Raw genomic sequence first — 18,295 nt, forward strand, 5'->3', positions numbered from 1 at the left:
GGTGCGCGGCACTACGAGCCGGGGACCCCAGCCCAGAGTTTGGGATTCCTTTCCAAAGCTAGATGCTTTAAAAATATGCCTTATATGGCCTTGACTCTACATACTCAGGTGCTTTCTGGGGGGGGTCCAATGACCTTTGACTGCAAGGACTCTCCCTCGCAGCTGTGAAATGCTACAATGACCTGATTTAATTTTACAGCTGTGACATAAGCTAAATACACTGGAGCATGTGGAGGCAATTATGCAGCGTAAATGCCAGATACCTCATGTCTTGTTAACAACTAGCCATCTTAGAAAAAATGTTTATTTTTGCGTAAAAAGTCCCTCCACGAGGATTTGGACTTGAAAGCCTTTTCCGCCCCCATTTCCAGAAACAGGAGGCCGGTTCGAGCGAAACCTCGGGCTGATCCCTGGCGCCGCGCAGGGCCCCCTGGCCGAGCGGGGCTCGGGCCCCGCGGGCTGCCCTTGCTCGGGGCGCCGGCGGCACGGTGTCGGGAAGGGGCCTGCCCTGGGAGGTGCGGCGGGGGCGGGGGCGCCGCGGGCGGGACGCGAACCGGCTGCCCCGCGCGCCGCCGCGCCGCGCCGCGCCGCACCCCGCCGCTGTCCCCTGGCGCCACCGCGCGGCAGCGCTCGCAGGCCGCAGCGCTGTTCTGGGCGGGGCGCAGCGGGCCGCACGTTCCCCCTTCGGCGGGACGTACCAAGCGCAGCGCGCTGGGGGGGGTGCGCGCGGCACCCCGCGGCCGGGCGCCAGGGCTGGCGGCGGCGAAGAGCGGGCAGCGCGAGGCAACGCGGCGGAGACCGCTGGCAGGCGCCCGCCGTTGTGCTGCCTCCGTCCCGCTCCCCCTCTGCGCAGGGAGCGAATGGTTCAGCCCCGCCCAAGATGGCCGCCACCATGAAGAAAGCGGTGAGTGCGGGACGGGGCGGCAGCTTGCTTCGCTGCGGCTGCTGGGGCCCGGCGGGCGGCGGCGGGTCTGGGCTCCCCGCTCCCGGAGGTGCCGCGGTGCTCGGCGAGGCAGGCGGGGAGGTTGCGGCGCCCCGGCCCTGTGGGGCCGGCGGCGCGGCGAGGTCGAGGCCCGGCCCGGCGCGGCCCGGCCGGCGGGAGGGGAGCTGAGCTGCGGGCAGGTCGGGCTGCGCCTTGGTGCTGCTGGAGGGGATGGCGCCCAGCGCTTTGCAGAAGTAGCCTAGTGATGAGGTTCACAATGAAATCAATCTCCATGTAAGCAACGGGTTGTTCATTTTGACCTTTCCTCCGCGCAGGCTGCGGAAGATGTCAATGTCACTTTTGAGGATCAACAGAAAATTAATAAATTTGCAAGGAATACTAGCAGGATCACAGAGCTGAAGGAAGAAATAGAAGTAAAAAAGGTACTGTTGCTAGCAAGGCACTTTTTCTTTTTTTCTTTTTTTTTTTTTTTTTTTTTTTTTTGCCTCGAATTTTGGTTTCTGAACTGTAGCTCAGAAAATGGGCAGAAAATAGGAACTGTGGTTTAGTGTAAGTAGTAGTTGTAGTCTGGGGTTTCTGACACTGAAGATACTAGAGAACATCAAGGTGGCAAAGCAATGAAAGTCATGAAGCAATGAAGTAAAGGAAGCTTGGAAGAACCACTAGTTTATTATTGCATGCAGTATTTAGGACTCCTTAACTATCACTTGTGAAATACAGACCATACATGAAGGCTATTTACAGTGTTCCTAAAACTTCTTACCTGAGGCATTCACATCTTTTTTTTGTGCACAAGTGAGGCATTTGTACATTTCTTCTTCTTCTAACATGTTTACAGAGATCGTTATTATCTGCTCAGAATTTTGTTTTGTTTTTGTTGAATAGGGTGCATTATTGTAATTTATTTTTCCAGTATTAACTTATTTTCCTTTAACAGCAGTTGCAATGTATCTAATTAAGTTTTACCATGATTTGTAAAGTTGCTGACTCTGTTTCTTTGATAATTATCTTGTCTGATATATATTGTGAAAATGTGACATTTTTAGTTTGATGCTGCACTAGTGGCATAAGGTGCTAGGACTCTAAGCCATCCTACTTTTGAGATAAGGTCACTAATATTTGCCACCTTATTTGTCTTCCTATTCTCTGATTAAATTGAGAAATTTCTGTGTAATAACATTTCAGATGTTAATGAAATTAAATCAATTGTATTTCACTTGTCTATGCAGTTAATTGTTTTATTAATGGGAGATACTGAGCATTGATCAGAACTTTGTACTGGTAAACTCCATGGAATTTAATACTTGCTTTATTTGAAATACTTTATTAAATATACTGATATTATGTTGGTGGGATAGGATTTTTGCCCGAAATGCAGAATCTCTCTGCATTCGTTCTTCAACATGAATAGCATGTTAATGCACCATTGTAATAACTTGTATAGGATAAAGTGATCAGCCTTCTTGTGTCCTGATAAATAGAAGCAACTTCAGAATTTGGAAGATGCCTGTGATGACATAATGATGCTTGATGATGATTCGCTGCTGATACCCTACCAAATTGGAGACGTCTTCATTAGTCATTCCCAAGAAGAGACACAAGAGATGCTGGAGGAGGCAAAGGTATGTGGGGATTAAGGGAGTTCCTTTAGCACTGCTTTCTACAGTGTGATGAGCATTGCAGTGGAAGGATTTGTTTGTTCTTTGAAACTTTTACTTCATGAATATCATCACTATGATATCACATCATAAAACAGATTATTCTTCTGGAGCCTGTTAACTGGCAGTAACTAGTAACAAGGAAATAATCTGTCATTCTGATTTAGCTTTATGTCTTATCTCGAAGAGCAATATATTTAGATCAGTGATAGCTGAGGCACAGTTCTTTTAACTTCTGTATGTTTTATGATGTCCTGTAATTATTCATTTGGGCTATTTGTCCTTTGGCTCCATCAAAGGAGCTCGACTTGGCAAAACCTTAAGCTTCTTTTGATTAATTATATATTGCTGACAAGTGTGACTCTGTTTGTATAATTAATTGGACTTTCTTTGTTTCTTTTCCAGAAAAGTTTACAAGAAGAAATTGAAGCATTAGAATCTCGAGTGGAATCAATTCAGAGAGTGCTATCTGAGCTGAAAGTTCAGCTTTATGCAAAGTTTGGAAATAACATAAATCTTGAGGCTGAGGACAGTTAAAGGTTTTCTAAATATATCATTTTTTCATTGTTTTATTAAATATTTTGCTAGTTTTTTTTCCATTAATGTTTTTTAAAATTTCATCAGTTTCTGTTTTTTGACTTTCCTGTCTTGAGTTCCATCTATTTAATGAGAGCTTTCTTGTTTGGCTTACTGCAGTTATTTATTTGTTCAGGAAAGCAATAGCATCATACTGTTGATAAAGCATCAAGATTTGAGTATTTACGCTGTTTATTAAAATAATAAAGTGAGGCACATATCATAGTTTCCCTGGTCTTGTTTTCAACTCATGAAAATACTTACGGAGTACAAAATCAGTAGAAGTGATGAATTTCTAATTTGCATGTATTGGCTGTTGGGTAGAAGTTGCTCACTTTGGGCGTGGTCTCATTCAGCTATAATGCTACCTAAGTTAGTCCAAGCAGCCCCTTCTGGAAATACTAAATCTGTCCTTTGTCTTTCTCTCAATCTTAGCTCCAAAGTTTTGTGGCGAAAGAATAAAATGGGTAAGGAAATCGAGTCCTGCCCTGGGTAGTTTTGCTTTTTTCCAAGAGAGATCAGTTCCTCAGTCACTTCAGACAGCTGCAGAAACACCGATAGCTCAGTGTGCAAAGTGACAACAAGTTGACAGGGGAGAAAGGAGGGCTCCTTAAAGTTTATGTTGGTATTGAGGAAGTGCTTTTGGAGCCACAGTTTGTTCAATCATTTACTACTTTCTATCTGGGAATGGCAAAAGATGTCATAAGTCAAAATGGTGAGTCTTAACCTCTTCCAATTTTCCTGAACATGAATGATAAGTCCAAATTTATGTGCCAAATTAGTGTCAAAGTTATTCATATGTTACTTTTGTCAGTTCCAGAGATCATATGCAGGGATGGATGCTATCATCATTTTGTGGAGTTGGTGGCTACTTTTTTAATTATCTAATTTCTTGACTCCTTAGATCTTTTAAAAGCTATATGCAGTTTCACTAACTTTTCTACTTTTGGCTTTGCCCTTTTCGATTAATTTGTTGTTCTATGCAAATACCTGTTCATTATAACTTTATTTTTAAATTAACTTTAGCATAATTCAGTAGTCTTTTTAATAATTGACTAGCTGAAATATTTCTGCCCACATGGTTTTGGTGAATACCTTAATCTAATTATTGTTTTGTAATATAAATGCTCATAGTGTGAGATGATCTATTTTTATAAAATGAATTATTCCTACCTATTGTGTTCCAGTGGTGCAGTACCTCTATTTCAAACTATGTGACTATGGAGGTATTATTGAAGTAGTTCTTCTGATTATTATAACTGAATAGTAATACTGAACTTGATCTTCAGTACACCTCAGCAGGATCTCACTAGTGTATTGTTAATAATGAATTACAGCATTGTAACTTAAATAGTTGTTTAAATGATGAAGCCTTTCAACATCTGGAATTCTCAAATTCTTCAATATTGTGTATAGGGTTTAATGTAGCCACAAAAGAAGGATCTAATACCTCAGTGAAAGCACTTGTATTACACACAGTGTAAATCCACAGAGGGCTATGAACTTCAAAAGTTGTGCTAAGTTTCTTCCTAGCCCTAGAGTTGCCAAAGTTTCTTAACAGAATCCATGGTTAATACACTTCCACTGTGGGATGCGTATACAAATATCATAGCCCTAGCTGTATGTGTTTTTTAACTTGCATTTCTAATGTGTTGTGACTGTAAGCCAAACCTGTACCCCAGAAAAGAGCTGAAGTTATTTTCCTAAGTGAATACTTTAACTATTCTTTTAGATAAAATGTTGGCATATGGTAGCCAAGACAACTCTTACAGTACGCTTACCAGCCAGTGATTGGAGCAAATCAAGTGTTTTGGGTCTTCAGAGAGATGTGGATGTTCCTTTATGTAATTTAAAAATCATCTATATAACTTGCTAAACTTAGTCGGGAATTTGGTGCTAAACTACTTCAGAGCAGTTCTGGATTGACTCAGGGTTACAATTTTAGGCACTAAAGGAAGAATAGAGTGGCTAGTGTTTTGGTAGCAGCAGATACAGGTATTCTGGGTTTAGGTGACTTGTCTCTGCCTTAGCCTGCCTTAGATTAGCGTTTAGGTGACTTGCCTTTGCCTTAGCCTGCCTCATTAGATTAACATTTAGTTTAAAACTGTCTTTCAGGACAGTGCAATCTGAAACCTGAGTAGGGCAGGTTTATAATCTTAGGAGCTGCTGGTTTTTCTCTACACCCAAGTGCTTTGTTTAGTGTGTTAAGGTAAATCCTTCCAACACATTTGCATTTATAATTATAAGCCAGATAAAATGCAAGAGACTTCTTTTTCCTCAGGTGAAAACTGAGCTAGTGATGGAGTTAGGCCCATACTGAGAAGCACCCAGCAGATGGCACCAGAGTACTGGAAACCCTATTTTATGGTAAGCCCATGCCTAGGCTGTGATTGAAACATTGGCTTCAGCAAATGTGTTCTCGTTAATTGGTTGCTGATGCTTCAAAATTCACTCCTAAGTGTGACCTTTGTGCCAGGTTTACTATTCTGAGCACATGTGTGGCTGTGTTGCCTGCAGGCTTTGGCTGTTCAAAATGATTTTAATTTCCAGGTAGGCCATAGTATGGATATGACTTATTTAAAGAAGAGGCAGATAGTAAGTTTTAAACATTTGATGCCAATGACAGATCTAAAGAAGCTAAGGAATGACCCAAAAGAAGTGCCTCAAAGGGAGAACACCGGTGAGGTGCAGAACTTGCGTTGTTGCTGCTGTTCTTTAATATCCTGGAAATGGCATTGTCTGTATGCACAGCTGTGATGTTTAGGAAAGATGATCGTTAGTGTTCTTATGCATGCCAGAGAGAGCTTCTGAGTTTAAGGATGGAGCAAAATCCTCTTCTGGCTTTCTGGTGCTGAGTTTTTGTCCTTTGTTTTTTGTTTTTTGTTTTTTTGTTTTTTTTTTTTTTTTTTTTTTTTTTTAACTCAACATCTCTGTTTATAATGATGTATTTTAGGTTGCTTCACTAGGGTCTTCATGGATTATTAGTTTCCATGTTTTTGTGTGCATGATATGTGCTTTTTTGTTTATTTAGTCTTTACTCCAATTTTGTGTGTCATTGCAGCTGTGTAAATTTGGCTGCATATTTGCACATACAGTGTCCAGTTTGCTTTTATGTTTTGGAAAGTTGTGTTTGCAAGTTAGGCATGATTCCTTGTTTTTAAGCTATCATCACTGAAGTTGATACACACATTCTTGCTTGAAAGTATTTGCCAGAGACCTCCTTTTTTTTTTTTTGTTTTTATAACCTTCTTCCTCTCATGAATGTATGTAATTGTAGTTTGATTAACTCTTATTCTGTGTAGTTCCCTACCTGGTAAGTACTTTGTTTTCTGTAGTTTGGAAATTTCTCTTATCTCTAATAATGTTTGCCTTACACTTGTCTTGTTCAAATAGTTTAAGTATAAACCTTGAATATACTCCATCAGAAAGCTTTGCTCCTATGCACCTTTGTAAATGTCATGAATTACTTAGCTACGCTTGACAATATACTTTCTTTGGTTAAATACCATTGACAGTTCAATTTGTTTACTGTTATTCTCTATGCTGTCAAGAAAATCGCATTTGTAAAGCACTTTCAAGATGAAAATGCACCATAAAAGTGCTAAGGATCACTGGCCAACCCCTTTAAAGAATACCCATAGAGTAAAGTAACGCTTGAGTGAGTGAATAGCTGTTCAGCTCCATTTTGTATTAAAATACAGTTTCCATACTGTTACAGTTTTTCAAGTCACAGGATCACCAGAGGCTGGCTTTTCACTTAATTGTAGCAATTAGAGCAGATAAACTAGTAAATCTGCAGCTGAAATACAGCTTATTTCAGTGCATAGTGTCATGGAGACTTAACTTACCAGTGTTTCAAAATAGCTTGATGACAGTTGCCTGACACATAGTCAAGCACAAGTCTTTATTTTCAAGAGCTTGTTTGTGACTTTCATTTTCTTATCTGATGTAAAATATACTTTTTTTTCCATATGATAATCTGCAGCATAAACTTGTCCTGTGGAAACTTCATTATTGCTCATCTCTTTTATATGGAAGATTCTCAGATATCATTATACTCTTTAACAAATCTGTTTAATAATTATTTGATAATTTTAAGAGTTGATGTGTAGCTGAAGTGTAAATGATTTTGTGCTTACTCCTTGAAGTGATAGTTCTAGAAGATTGAATCCTGAATGCTGGAGCCATATTTTCTGTAGGAGCAACAGAATTTAAGTAGTTTGGTTTGTGTGAGTCAGTGGTTCAGATAATTTCTTTAATGTTATTCTAATAGTTCCTATATGAAAGGAGGGAAAAAATGTGGCTGTATGTAGGCATAATAAGGCCTGGCAGAAATTATTTATAACCAGGGTTGTCTCTGTATAGATTACATGAGTCATACACAAAACCAAATGATTTCTGTACTTAAATGCTAGCTGCTAATCAGACTGCACAGAATACAGTGCAGAAAACAGGCATGCATGACTGTGAAGGATTTCCCTTAGCAAGAAATAACAGGCTTACAGTTAAGAGGGACTGGATCCAACTGTTACAGTTATATTTAAATAAATAAACCTGCCATTTATTTCACATTCATATTTTTTTTTTCAGTGTTCTTTGGTGCCTGTTTCAAAGCTGGTTAGTATATTGTGACTTGGATCTCAATTTATGGACTGCAGTTCTCATTAGGGTTTCTCTACACTCATGACACTAAACCCTTTGCTTGCTAGTGTCTGGGGATGCTAAGTAACAGGGAGAGAGGATCCCAGCGTGAGTTTGTCGAAGGGTGGCTTCAGGTAACTCCTGTAGTCTTTTCTGGCCTTGTCATCAATTCTAGAGGGGAGAGGAGAGATGGGATGGAGTGATGTGCTTGCTAAGTTTGTATTTCAATATCTCACTATTTCTTTATTCCATGAGGAAAATTTCCTCTTTGGCTTTTTCAGTGTAGCCTGGCACAAGTGAGGGAAGCCACTCTTCAGTGGATTTTTAGACTTCTGTTAAGTTTTACTTCCATCGAGCACAATACGGAAGTCCGTCATATCTATGTATGTTTGGATGATTTCCTTGTTAACTGTAGCTAAAAGGATCGTGCATACCAGATTGTGCTCTGGTGAAATAAAGTGACAATATCTTTTTTTATTATTGATTATATTTACAGTTAAAATTTCTACAGATCTGTTAGGTATCTGAATAGATCTGTGAGTGAAGCTAAACTGATTGATAAGGGCTAGTCATTGACCAAGAACAACTCTATAACTTGTAGGTATAAAACTCGATTGCGTTTGAGTGCACAATAGCAGTCAGTCAGCCTAGATAAAAATTAACAATCTAGGCACACAATGGTAGGGACTGGTGTTAAGTTTATACCTAAGAGTTTGTTTGTTTTTTTTTAATTGGCATTTCAGGGAAACAAAATCTTCAGTTTCATTTCTGCTGTAAAAGCTTTCTCCCTTGCCCTGTTCCCTCTAGTTGCTTAGCATCATTGTTAAAAGCTTCGGTCTTCTTTTGAAAACATCTCCCAGCATAAAAATTAAATGTGTCTGTGCTTTCAAATAGCTTCTGGGGAAAATTTTAACCTTAAGATTGCTCTCTCCTTTGTAGGCGCTACAGAAGTGTTCGTATGTGTTTTTCACTTATGCGATACCTAGGAGAAAGAAGTTCTAATAATTAATGCTCTTGAAAAGAGCAGTGGGCATATTTGAGTTGTTCAGGATAGCATTTATACTAGTTGACTTTTGGTGAGGAAAGCAAGAATGATGTCGGCCACAGATGAAAGTCCTAGCAATCCTGTACTTAGGTAGGTAGCTGTATTAAAGACTTTCTACACCTGATTAGAGTTTTACTTGAGGTACAAAGTCAGAATCAGCTAAAGAATAGCAATACACATTTCTTCCACTCCTCGTTCCCGTGTATAATTTACAAGAAAGGAACAGCAGTTAGGGGAAGTGGGCTCTCTAACTCGAGCTTCTGCCAAAGTCAATAGTTTGCCATACTTAGTCATGGTTGTACCTGTAATTATTCTGCAGATGCAGAGATGTTATCAGACTGATCATTTCGTGCTGTGGCCAGGATCCTGCACAAAGGCAGGTCTCTTAACTCTACAGCCTTTCCTTTACTCTTTTTTTTTTTTTTTTTTTATCCTCCCCAGCCTTTTCCCCCTCTGTAGCAGAAAGTAAATCTTGAGGGTTTATTGAAGCATGGTGAGAGGAGGCAGAGATTTGTAGTATATAAACGGTTAGGACAGTGTTGGTACAGTGTGGTTTTCCCTGCAGAAAATGCTGCTACAGTGCATATGCAGGAAAAAAAAATACTATAGTTATTACAATAAAAAAAGCCTAAAAACAACCAGTGGGAGCAGAATGGATTTTGCTGCAGAAGAGTGTTCCCTCTTCTCCCCCCCCACGGATTATACTTACTACAGTCATGATCTTTGACTTCACCCAAGTGGTAACAATATCAGCCTTAGTTTATTTTTGCAACATTTAATGAAGATAAAGTTGAGAATGTTTTTCTTTCTGTGCTCTCTTCTTCCTCCTGCTTTATGCAGTAGCTGCACTACAGTGCACAAATGTTACTGTGGCATCACTATTGCAGAGGTTTTGCAGTCATTCTTCCTCAGATTCTCTTCCTCACAGTTGATCCTATGTGATATAGTGAGTGAGCGGGCAGTGATATCTGTTAATGCCAAAGTCTTCTAAGGAGTATGTTATAGCACTCATGTTTGCCTATAAAGTCTTTGATATCTCATTATTGCAGGTACAAGGTACTATGGGATGAGTATGGTATATGACACTCTATAGAAAATTTTTTTCATTTATTCTTAAAGAAAGAGTAACTGGGGGAATACAAAATGTGCATTTACAGCCACATTTGCATTGGATAGTGTAGCTGTTAGATTCTACCTTTAACATAGGTTCTGATATTCATATGCATATATTTATATATACACACTTAGCAAAGGTCAAAACACCTGTATTTTACCTATATGATATTGTTGCTTTCTACTGTGGCTGCCATCTTTATCTCAAATGAAACTTTGAAATTATATATTATTTTTAATGCTTAACAGTCAATATTTTGCATTTCAATGATACCATCATATGTCATGGAAACTATATTTAATTGATGCTTTGCATGTTGACATCTAGTTTGAGCATCATTTACTTTCCAAACAACAGACTGGTAAGTAGCTGTATATATTTAAAATGCTGTTTCTTGTCACTGACATCAACACAAGGATTTCACATCAGGCTTTTATTCATTACCACTGGTTAAAACTTTTTAACACGTAATTTTATTGCCTTTATATTTGATATGACAAACATCTAATCAAATAAAATTGCATTTCATTTTATATCAAATTGAAGATTTATTTAATACCAAGTTTCAGCTGATGCCTGTTGATATGACGACACAGAGTAACTTTATGGTTAACATAGGAATTATCTCAAGAAATTCTTGAGTTTTATGTCAAATATGAACAGCTCACAAAACTTTCCTTACGTCAAACAGGACGTGTAGGAAGAAGGTCTCAGCTTCTTTTCCTCTTCTTAAATGCTGATTCCAGTTCCCTCTTATTTCAAAGGTGAATTTCCTTTTGATATCAAAGTTGGTAGAGAAGTTAGGAAATCTTTCACAGTAGTTTCTCTGTAACCTACTGTTTTTGTTTGTCCTTTGTACTGCAAGGGGGAACACAAAACTTACTTTCTGTTTCACAATAAATCTGATTCATTAATAGTGAGCTTTGGATCAGTCCCAGGTGTAGTTTACTGCTGGCAGCTTCACACTCCTCCAAAGAGTGATTTGGCAAGCTTTCTAGCACCCTGAAAAGACATGTATTCAGGCTCTTACTTCTCTGCTTATATGATGAGCTCTAGCATCTGAGATGCTTACAACTAATACTTTTACAATTATTGCTTTTATGTAAGGCATTTATAGTAAAAGCTTTTATAATGTTTTCAACTTATGGAGGTGTATAGATGCTAAGGTAATGAACACCATTCACAGATTGGAAAATAAAAGTAAATCATAAAATTAAAATAGTGTAAGATAAAGTGACTGATTCATAGCCAGATGAAATCAATTCCCATTAACTGTAGTGGACTTTGAGTTGAGCTGACGAGATGTTCTCTGTAAGTGCCTGCAACTTTTATGAAAAATCTCAGCTATTTCTGGTGATATCTTTGTTAATATATACATCTAAGCTTGTTCTGTACTACTTACCATTTCTGTACAAGACACAAAGTTAGCTCTCTTACCTTTCGATACCCCATTTCCACCTAGCTGAAGAATATGAATCAAAATTGTCACATTCTGTTTTTGTTCATGAGTATAATGAAAACAAAGTTCTAGTTTAGCCTTGAAAATGCTACTGACTTTTGCTTGGGTAATAGAACTGAATTAATGAGCTATAGTAGTTTTCATAAATATGTGAGAACAACTTTATTTAAGGCACAAAGCAAACATTTATTGTTGTAAATGTCGATATAATAGAAAGATTTTTTTCTTACTCAGTTGCTTCCTATATGAACTGTAATAGCTGTGAAATGAAAATCAAAGAGCCACCTTGCAGCCTACTGTGAAAAGGTGACACTAACAACACTTTAAATGTCTATATAGTGTTTTGTAGACAAGAGTAGTACTGATATGTGTTCAGGGTGCATTAATCAGCTCCATTCGAGCCATTCTAGAAGAGTTCCGAGCACACATGGGAGAACAAACAATGCTTTGGAAAAGCACCTAAGCTTGGGTTTACGTCTACTGATGTAGATGTTCTGAATTTGTTGCTGTTGTATTTACACATGTTCCATGTGTGGGGAAAATAGGAGTGCAAATGTCATATGAAAATCATTTTCCTTTTTGTTTCCTGTGTTGTCTTTTGGGATCTTGTATTGGTGTTAATACCTTCACTGAAAGTCTTCCGTGTTTCCTGGTGTTCAGGACTTTGTCTCCCATACAAAGAAAGCTATGGAGTTCTTTATAAATTCTTCCTTCTATCTACATGCTGAATTTTACAACATTTGCAGAGGGAGGTAATAGCTCTTATTAATGTAAGTGGGAACAACAGATGAGATTTGTGGACATTCAAGCATTTATTATGTTTGAAATGGACACCTTTGCTTATGATCTTAAGCTATCACAGGAACTGCAATGCAGAGCAGGAAAGTCCTCAACAATCTGCCCCTTTTCCCATCATTAACAGAGAGGTGACTCTTGTCTGCCAAACCATAATGCAGGTACCCCAGACACAGATTAGGGGAAGGAAGTGAAGTAGATTAAACATAAAACATCACCATCACCTATAAAGTGGTGAATGTAAGACCAGACAAGCAAAAATCTCTGCATTAGAAGAGAATATCAGTTCAATCCATGAAAGATGGATGCGATTTGCATTAAGTACACTGTTTAAATTTATTCCTGGATGTTCTCATACAGTTGACACAAAATCAGCACCAAAGTACTTTTCTGCAAGAAATACTGATTTAAAACAAAATTCACTAAGCGGTCTTACCTCTTAAGTGAATAGACAAAACATGAAATTGAAAAAGTGAGTGACATATGCATACATTTTTACTTCTCTGCAATTTGATTTTGTCAATTTTTATTGTTTTACCCAGTCGGTAGATCTCGAAAAGCACGTGTCATTGCTCATCATTCATGATTTCTTGCTTCATTGTGGCTTAGAAAGGAATACAATCAGTAGGCTAGGTGGTATTACTGTGAGAAGAAAAGACACGGCCATTTTATAAAGAATGATGAGATTAAAAAAAAAAAAAATACAGTAAAGCCTGCAAGTGTTCCTTCCTTGATTATTGATACTGAGATTTATTAGAGCATTTAAAAGCTTGGAAAGGATTACAGTCACGGTTTCCTGGCTACCATGGAAATGCCACTTCAAATGATAAACCCTTTAGAGTGACACTGGTATTTCAGAGGATATCACAACTAATTATTCAGGTGAAAAAGTGGTTTTGTTAAGAGCTACCCATTTCACCTCTGTTTTCTGTGAATCAGGTATTTGGAATGCTTATCTCACTGCTTTTCAAAGCAGTATACAGTGCAGTGATGGCAGCTGAGAACACCTATCCATAGTGATCACAAAATGTTAAAACTGAGAAGTATGAGAACTTTTTAATTGCTAAGGAGAGGAAAATTCTTGTCTATTAACTGTTGTAACAGTATCAGAATAGGATAGAGCCAGACAGAGCTGTGGTGATGTCCAGACTATTTTAGCTAAAGACATAAAGTTTCAACCAGCTGTATATCTGGACCAAGAAAAGTTGAGTTTGAAAGTATGTTTGGAAGACCTGGAAGTTTGAATGCTCCTGGTATTTAGCCAGAGCCTGCTAGGTATGACAGTCAGTGAAAGAGGAAGAGAATTAAGTATGTGTCAAGGTTTACTTTCAGGGATGTTTTGGGTCATATTAACCTTATCTGAAGTAGTTCATGAAAGCTTACGATGAGGAGTATTTGGGCACACAATGCGTGTTCTTTTGAGTACGGTGAGTTGTAAACTTTGGTGATAGCAGAAGTCTGAATTCTAGACTGTCAAAATAATTCACCTGTTCTCAGGTAAACACAAAAAGCCAAATGCCTTTAGTATAAAGAGCCAATCAGTCCTGGAGGCTTCCCTAAAACAAAATACGTATACTCCATGTCCTAGGTAGGTCACAATCGCTGTCTAAATATTTTTGTAAAGCTATGTACTGATACTCCTCCAAACCCAGGAATTAGTGTAAAGCATCCAAAATACTTCAGAGCTGTGCGTCAAATATTCCGCTGAAATCTGCCCTGCATATAAGCAGCTCTCATGTCCTAGTTCCCAGTTTGTCTCAACTTTCATTGGTTGTCTCATAATCCAGTTTATGCTTACAGGAAAATCCATGTCTCTCAGTCATGATTCAGTGCTGTACACTGTGAGGATGAGCCAAGTATTACATACCAGTAGCACAGAACTGGAAAATCCAAACCTCTTGATTTCCTCTAGGGAAGATGGGCAGTAAGAGCACTGACAACTTTCTGTTTTTGTAACAGATGAAGCCACATAATTGAAATACGAGTTTGTAGCATCTGCTTTCAGCTATAACTGTTTGTGACAAGGAGCTTATATCTCCATACCTTTAGCTTTATTTGTCTCTCTCTTCTTTGTCACCAAGTATCAGAAATACTTGCATTTTATTTTTCCTCCTTTGAATATTTTACTGAAGTAGATATAACAGATTCGATAGAGTTGCTGCAGTTCTCTAAAAATACCTGGTGAATCAGCGTGGAGGTGCCCTGCAGCTGAAAGCAGAGGATGATGCGAGTTCTGACTCACTACAACAATAACTGTGTTTCAACTGGGTGCTATGAGAGTATCACATTTCTCATTTTCTGAGTATTTAACCAAACCAGTATGCTTTTCAAAATGTTTAATTAGGTAGTATCCTGTTTTAAAATCCTTCATATGATGGGTTTCTGGTCTGTTCTATCTTCTCTCTGTCTCAGATTAGCTAAATATATTACCTGACTCTCAACTACTGCAAGTATGATTTAGTCAATGTTTTCAGAGCTTTGTAAGGAATCATTTAGGTGTCAAGATATTTGCTTATCTTTCAGATAACATTTATTGTTGTATTTAATAGGCTTGCAATTAAATTAGCAATTAAAACCAATTTATTTTTAAGAAACAGCCATTATATTTTTAATTACAGCATGTATATTCGGTTTTATATTTAATTGCAACTAGATTGTGAAGCACTAGCTTTAGTCGTATAAGTACTTAAACAAGGACTCAGTTCTCTGCAATTAGGATAAAATAGAAATGCTTGTCTCAGCAGGCCCAAAAGGGAAGATCTAAGGAGGAGATTCTGTGGTCATGCTGGTTGAATGAGCTTAATGCTCTAAAGAGATCTAAAACAGGATCTGATGGTCTGCTTATTGTGCTGAAGTCCATAAAGTACAGGCTTGAGAAGCTGGAGTCGGTTCTGGCTAGATCGGGGATTTTCTGGAATCGCTGTCTTCTGCTAGAGTTCTACCATCCATTGAAATTCTTCACAACCACCATGATTACTCAACAAAGTAGCGCCGCTGTAGGCAACGGTGTTGTGGCATGGATCCTTAGCTCTCATTCAGTCTGCCGTGCCCCTTTTCTGTGGGGGCAGCAAGGACATGATGCTCTGTGACAAGAACCATTGACCGTGTTCAGCTGGAGCTGGCACAGTCTGCCTCAGGTAAGCTACTCTTGACCCTTGTGGACAATAATGGTGGAGCAGAGGAACAGTTTAAATGAGATCGCTTGCGTTTAGTGTATGCACCCTGAGGGCAAGGGCAGTCACCAGCCCTTAGAGTCTGATCCAGCAAAGACTTGAAGTGTATTTGTAATTCCAGCCTGTATTATTGCTGAAAACAGTAGGATTGTATAAACATTTCAGAAGTTTAGTTTCCAGCAAAATGCTCTCCTAAATCAGGGGTATCCAGAATCCACTAAACCAAAGCCCATATTCAGTGTTATGTTCTTTGCAACATGTTCTTAGATTTCCTTTTGCAGGTTCTATTTGTGTTCTCTTTTACCTTGTAGCACACTATACTAGTATTAAAAAAGGGGTTTGGTTTATGCATTACATTTTTTTTGTCCATTTGAAAAGCAGCACACAGTCTTAATGTCATATCACTTTAAATCTCATGCTTCTAGATAATTCTGGTGGCAAGGCAAACTGCAGTCTTTGAAGTTTTAATATAATAATCCACTTACTAGCTGAAGGAAAGGCTTTCAAGGTACCAATTTCGAGTTTTTCAGTATGTGGATGAGACTTACAAAAGCTGTGCTTCATTTATTGCGGTTAAGGATGGGCACCTATTGTGACACTTCTCATAGTTAACTGTATTCTTACAGGATATATCACATCTCATCAGCAAATTAACGTCAGCGTTGCTGTTTAATTTAAAATATTATGTTCCAAATCTACACTTAAAATCCTTAATTTTGTTCTCACAACCATAGGAGCTTGAGTTTGTTTCTTAGTAAGTTACCATTTGTCAGCTAAGCCAGGATAACAACTACACACAAGGCATTTTGCAAAAGCAAAATAAGTTATGTTAGCTTAAACCACCATAAACAGCTTTCACTGTCAGTCATTCTCATTAAGAACACTTGACTTCAGGTTACTCTTCTTGCTTCTCAGTGTCAATATTCTTATACTACTTTTAGGAAAATAGTGCCTGAACACAGTGAATTTGTAAGCTTTTTTTTTTTTTTTTTTTTTTGAGGATGCGTGACATTATGAATAGCAGCTGTAATGACAGTTCATTTTTGCATGAATATTCAAGTACTGCTTTTCTGTGAAATTTGAAGGCAAAAAGTTGAAGATTAAAGTAATTTTGAAGCACAATGTGACAAATACCTGGACTGTGAGAGCCATATGCAAAAAACAGAATAAGCTTTTCAGCCACTTCCATAATTAAAATAAGGCTAAAAATCTCAGAGTGGAAAATAAGCTGAGCTGTGAGGCTATTATTATGCCTAATTTTCATGGGCTTCATGTCATTCTGCATTCACAGCATAACTCCCCTTTACCACAACTGTAAACATTTAGTTCTTATCTGATCACTGGTTCCTCTTGTCCTAAGGGACAACTTTATGCATAAGCATCAATACAAATGTCCAGCCCCTCTGTGTAATAAATGTCATATGTTTACATACACACACACACACGTATGTATACATGCACACATATAAAAGAAAAGGTCCATTTGAATGCTTTCTACCCTCTACTGCTATATTCTTGGCACATACTCCAAATTCCAGCAAAAAAATACTTAGTCTTATGAGTCATTTTCTTGATTGATCTAATTTACCTTGAAGGTTAATGTATTCTAAACTAATTCAGAGATTAATAACTACTTAAAGATATATGAAAGACATTTAACTATTTACCAGATGAGTGTTGTAACCTAGTTTATTATCTCTCCAATGACTTTGGGAGTTCATTTGATGAGATTTAAAGTTTATTTGATTATTCAGTACATGGAGTGGCAGGTGTGGAGCATAAAGGTGTTTTCGGAGTTTACTCTAGTTAATTGTGAAAAAGGGATGTAATTCCATTTACTTATATTGCATATTTCAAATAAAACATTTATTTTGAAAGTCATGATTAATGTTCTCTTTCCTTTGGCATTTTAAGCTGTTCCTTCATTAAAATTCTAGCAATGATTAAATAATTCATTGGACAAGAATGATGCTGGACCTGTCTATTTTCCACATTGCTTTTGACTTCTAGGACAGAATCAATGAAGCTAGACTTAGGAGGAGCCCAGAATACTAAGGCAAAGCTTTGTCCTTATCTATAAGGAATTGTGTGGAGTATAATTAAGAGTTGCATTTTTAAAACAACACAAATCAGTGCAAGTCTATTGCTACCGTATGTCCTTGCTTTCAGCTGGAAAATTTTATCCAGGCATATTCTGGAGAATCTCTGTGTCTAACCTGATAGAAATCTGAGATGGAAATGCCCAAGAGCACTAACTAGGCTGCCATATGCTCAAAAATCTCAGACATTTCCTTTTGCTGGGAAATGGAGATGTTATTTGTTGCCCAGAGATATTTTCACTGAACAGCTGCCTAGTAAGTCCAGCTTTTGTGGGAAGCTCTGTACATATGCAAGAAACATTCCTGGCTGCATCAGCTAGATTGCATGTGTACAGAAAGATTGTGTGGTGTATGCACAATAGGTCCAAAGCTTTTCAAAATCCTGAACGGAAGAATGGTTCCCTGAGGCTAGATTGTGCTTATTTTGGTCTGGCTGGTCTCAGCAATAGATCAAAGCTGAATGGAAGGACCAGCTCTGTTCATCCTTCTGATAGTCCAGGTTCAGATTTCCTACTGTTTTGGAGAAGGAACATAGGTTTATGTAAGGTGTTTTATGTAAGGTGTGTAACTGCTTTACACATGAGCTTACAGCCTAAATATTTTTCTAAGTGGTGCTAAGGATCCCAAATCAGGAATTTTGTTCTGTATAACCAGGAGAGATCATAGTTTGATGCTTTCAAATGCTGAGTGTCTTCAGCTCAGAAAAGAACTGTAAGTGCTAAGCACCAGCAAGAGACAGATCAGGCAAGCAGCATCTACTTTAAATGTATGTAAATGTGTGACCAGCTAGGC

The 18,295-nt window shown here is 38.3% G+C and overlaps 1 protein-coding gene across 1 annotated transcript; it reads left to right on the forward strand.

Moving 5' to 3' along the window:
• The first annotated feature begins 773 nt into the window (after positions 1 to 773).
• PFDN4 (prefoldin subunit 4) lies at positions 774 to 3,402 on the forward strand. Its single transcript, XM_062589299.1, has 4 exons — positions 774 to 904; positions 1,258 to 1,365; positions 2,425 to 2,565; positions 3,007 to 3,402. The coding sequence occupies exons 1-4, from the start codon at positions 881 to 883 to the stop codon at positions 3,136 to 3,138; spliced, it is 405 nt and encodes a 134-aa protein (XP_062445283.1). The 5' UTR covers positions 774 to 880; the 3' UTR covers positions 3,139 to 3,402.
• The last annotated feature ends 14,893 nt before the right edge of the window (positions 3,403 to 18,295 follow it).

The sequence above is a fragment of the Rhea pennata genome, chromosome 16, assembly GCF_028389875.1.
Source record: "Rhea pennata isolate bPtePen1 chromosome 16, bPtePen1.pri, whole genome shotgun sequence".
NCBI lineage: Eukaryota > Metazoa > Chordata > Aves > Rheiformes > Rheidae > Rhea > Rhea pennata.

What these genes read in the sequence shown, in the direction of transcription:
- PFDN4 (XM_062589299.1), top strand. Translation starts at nt 881, where the DNA reads ATGGCCGCCACCATGAAGAAAGCG. An exon ending in AAGAAATAGAAGTAAAAAAG is followed by an intron (nt 1,366 to 2,424) that starts GTACTGTTGCTA and finishes CCTGATAAATAG; the next exon opens with AAGCAACTTCAGAATTTGGA. An exon ending in AGATGCTGGAGGAGGCAAAG is followed by an intron (nt 2,566 to 3,006) that starts GTATGTGGGGAT and finishes TTTCTTTTCCAG; the next exon opens with AAAAGTTTACAAGAAGAAAT.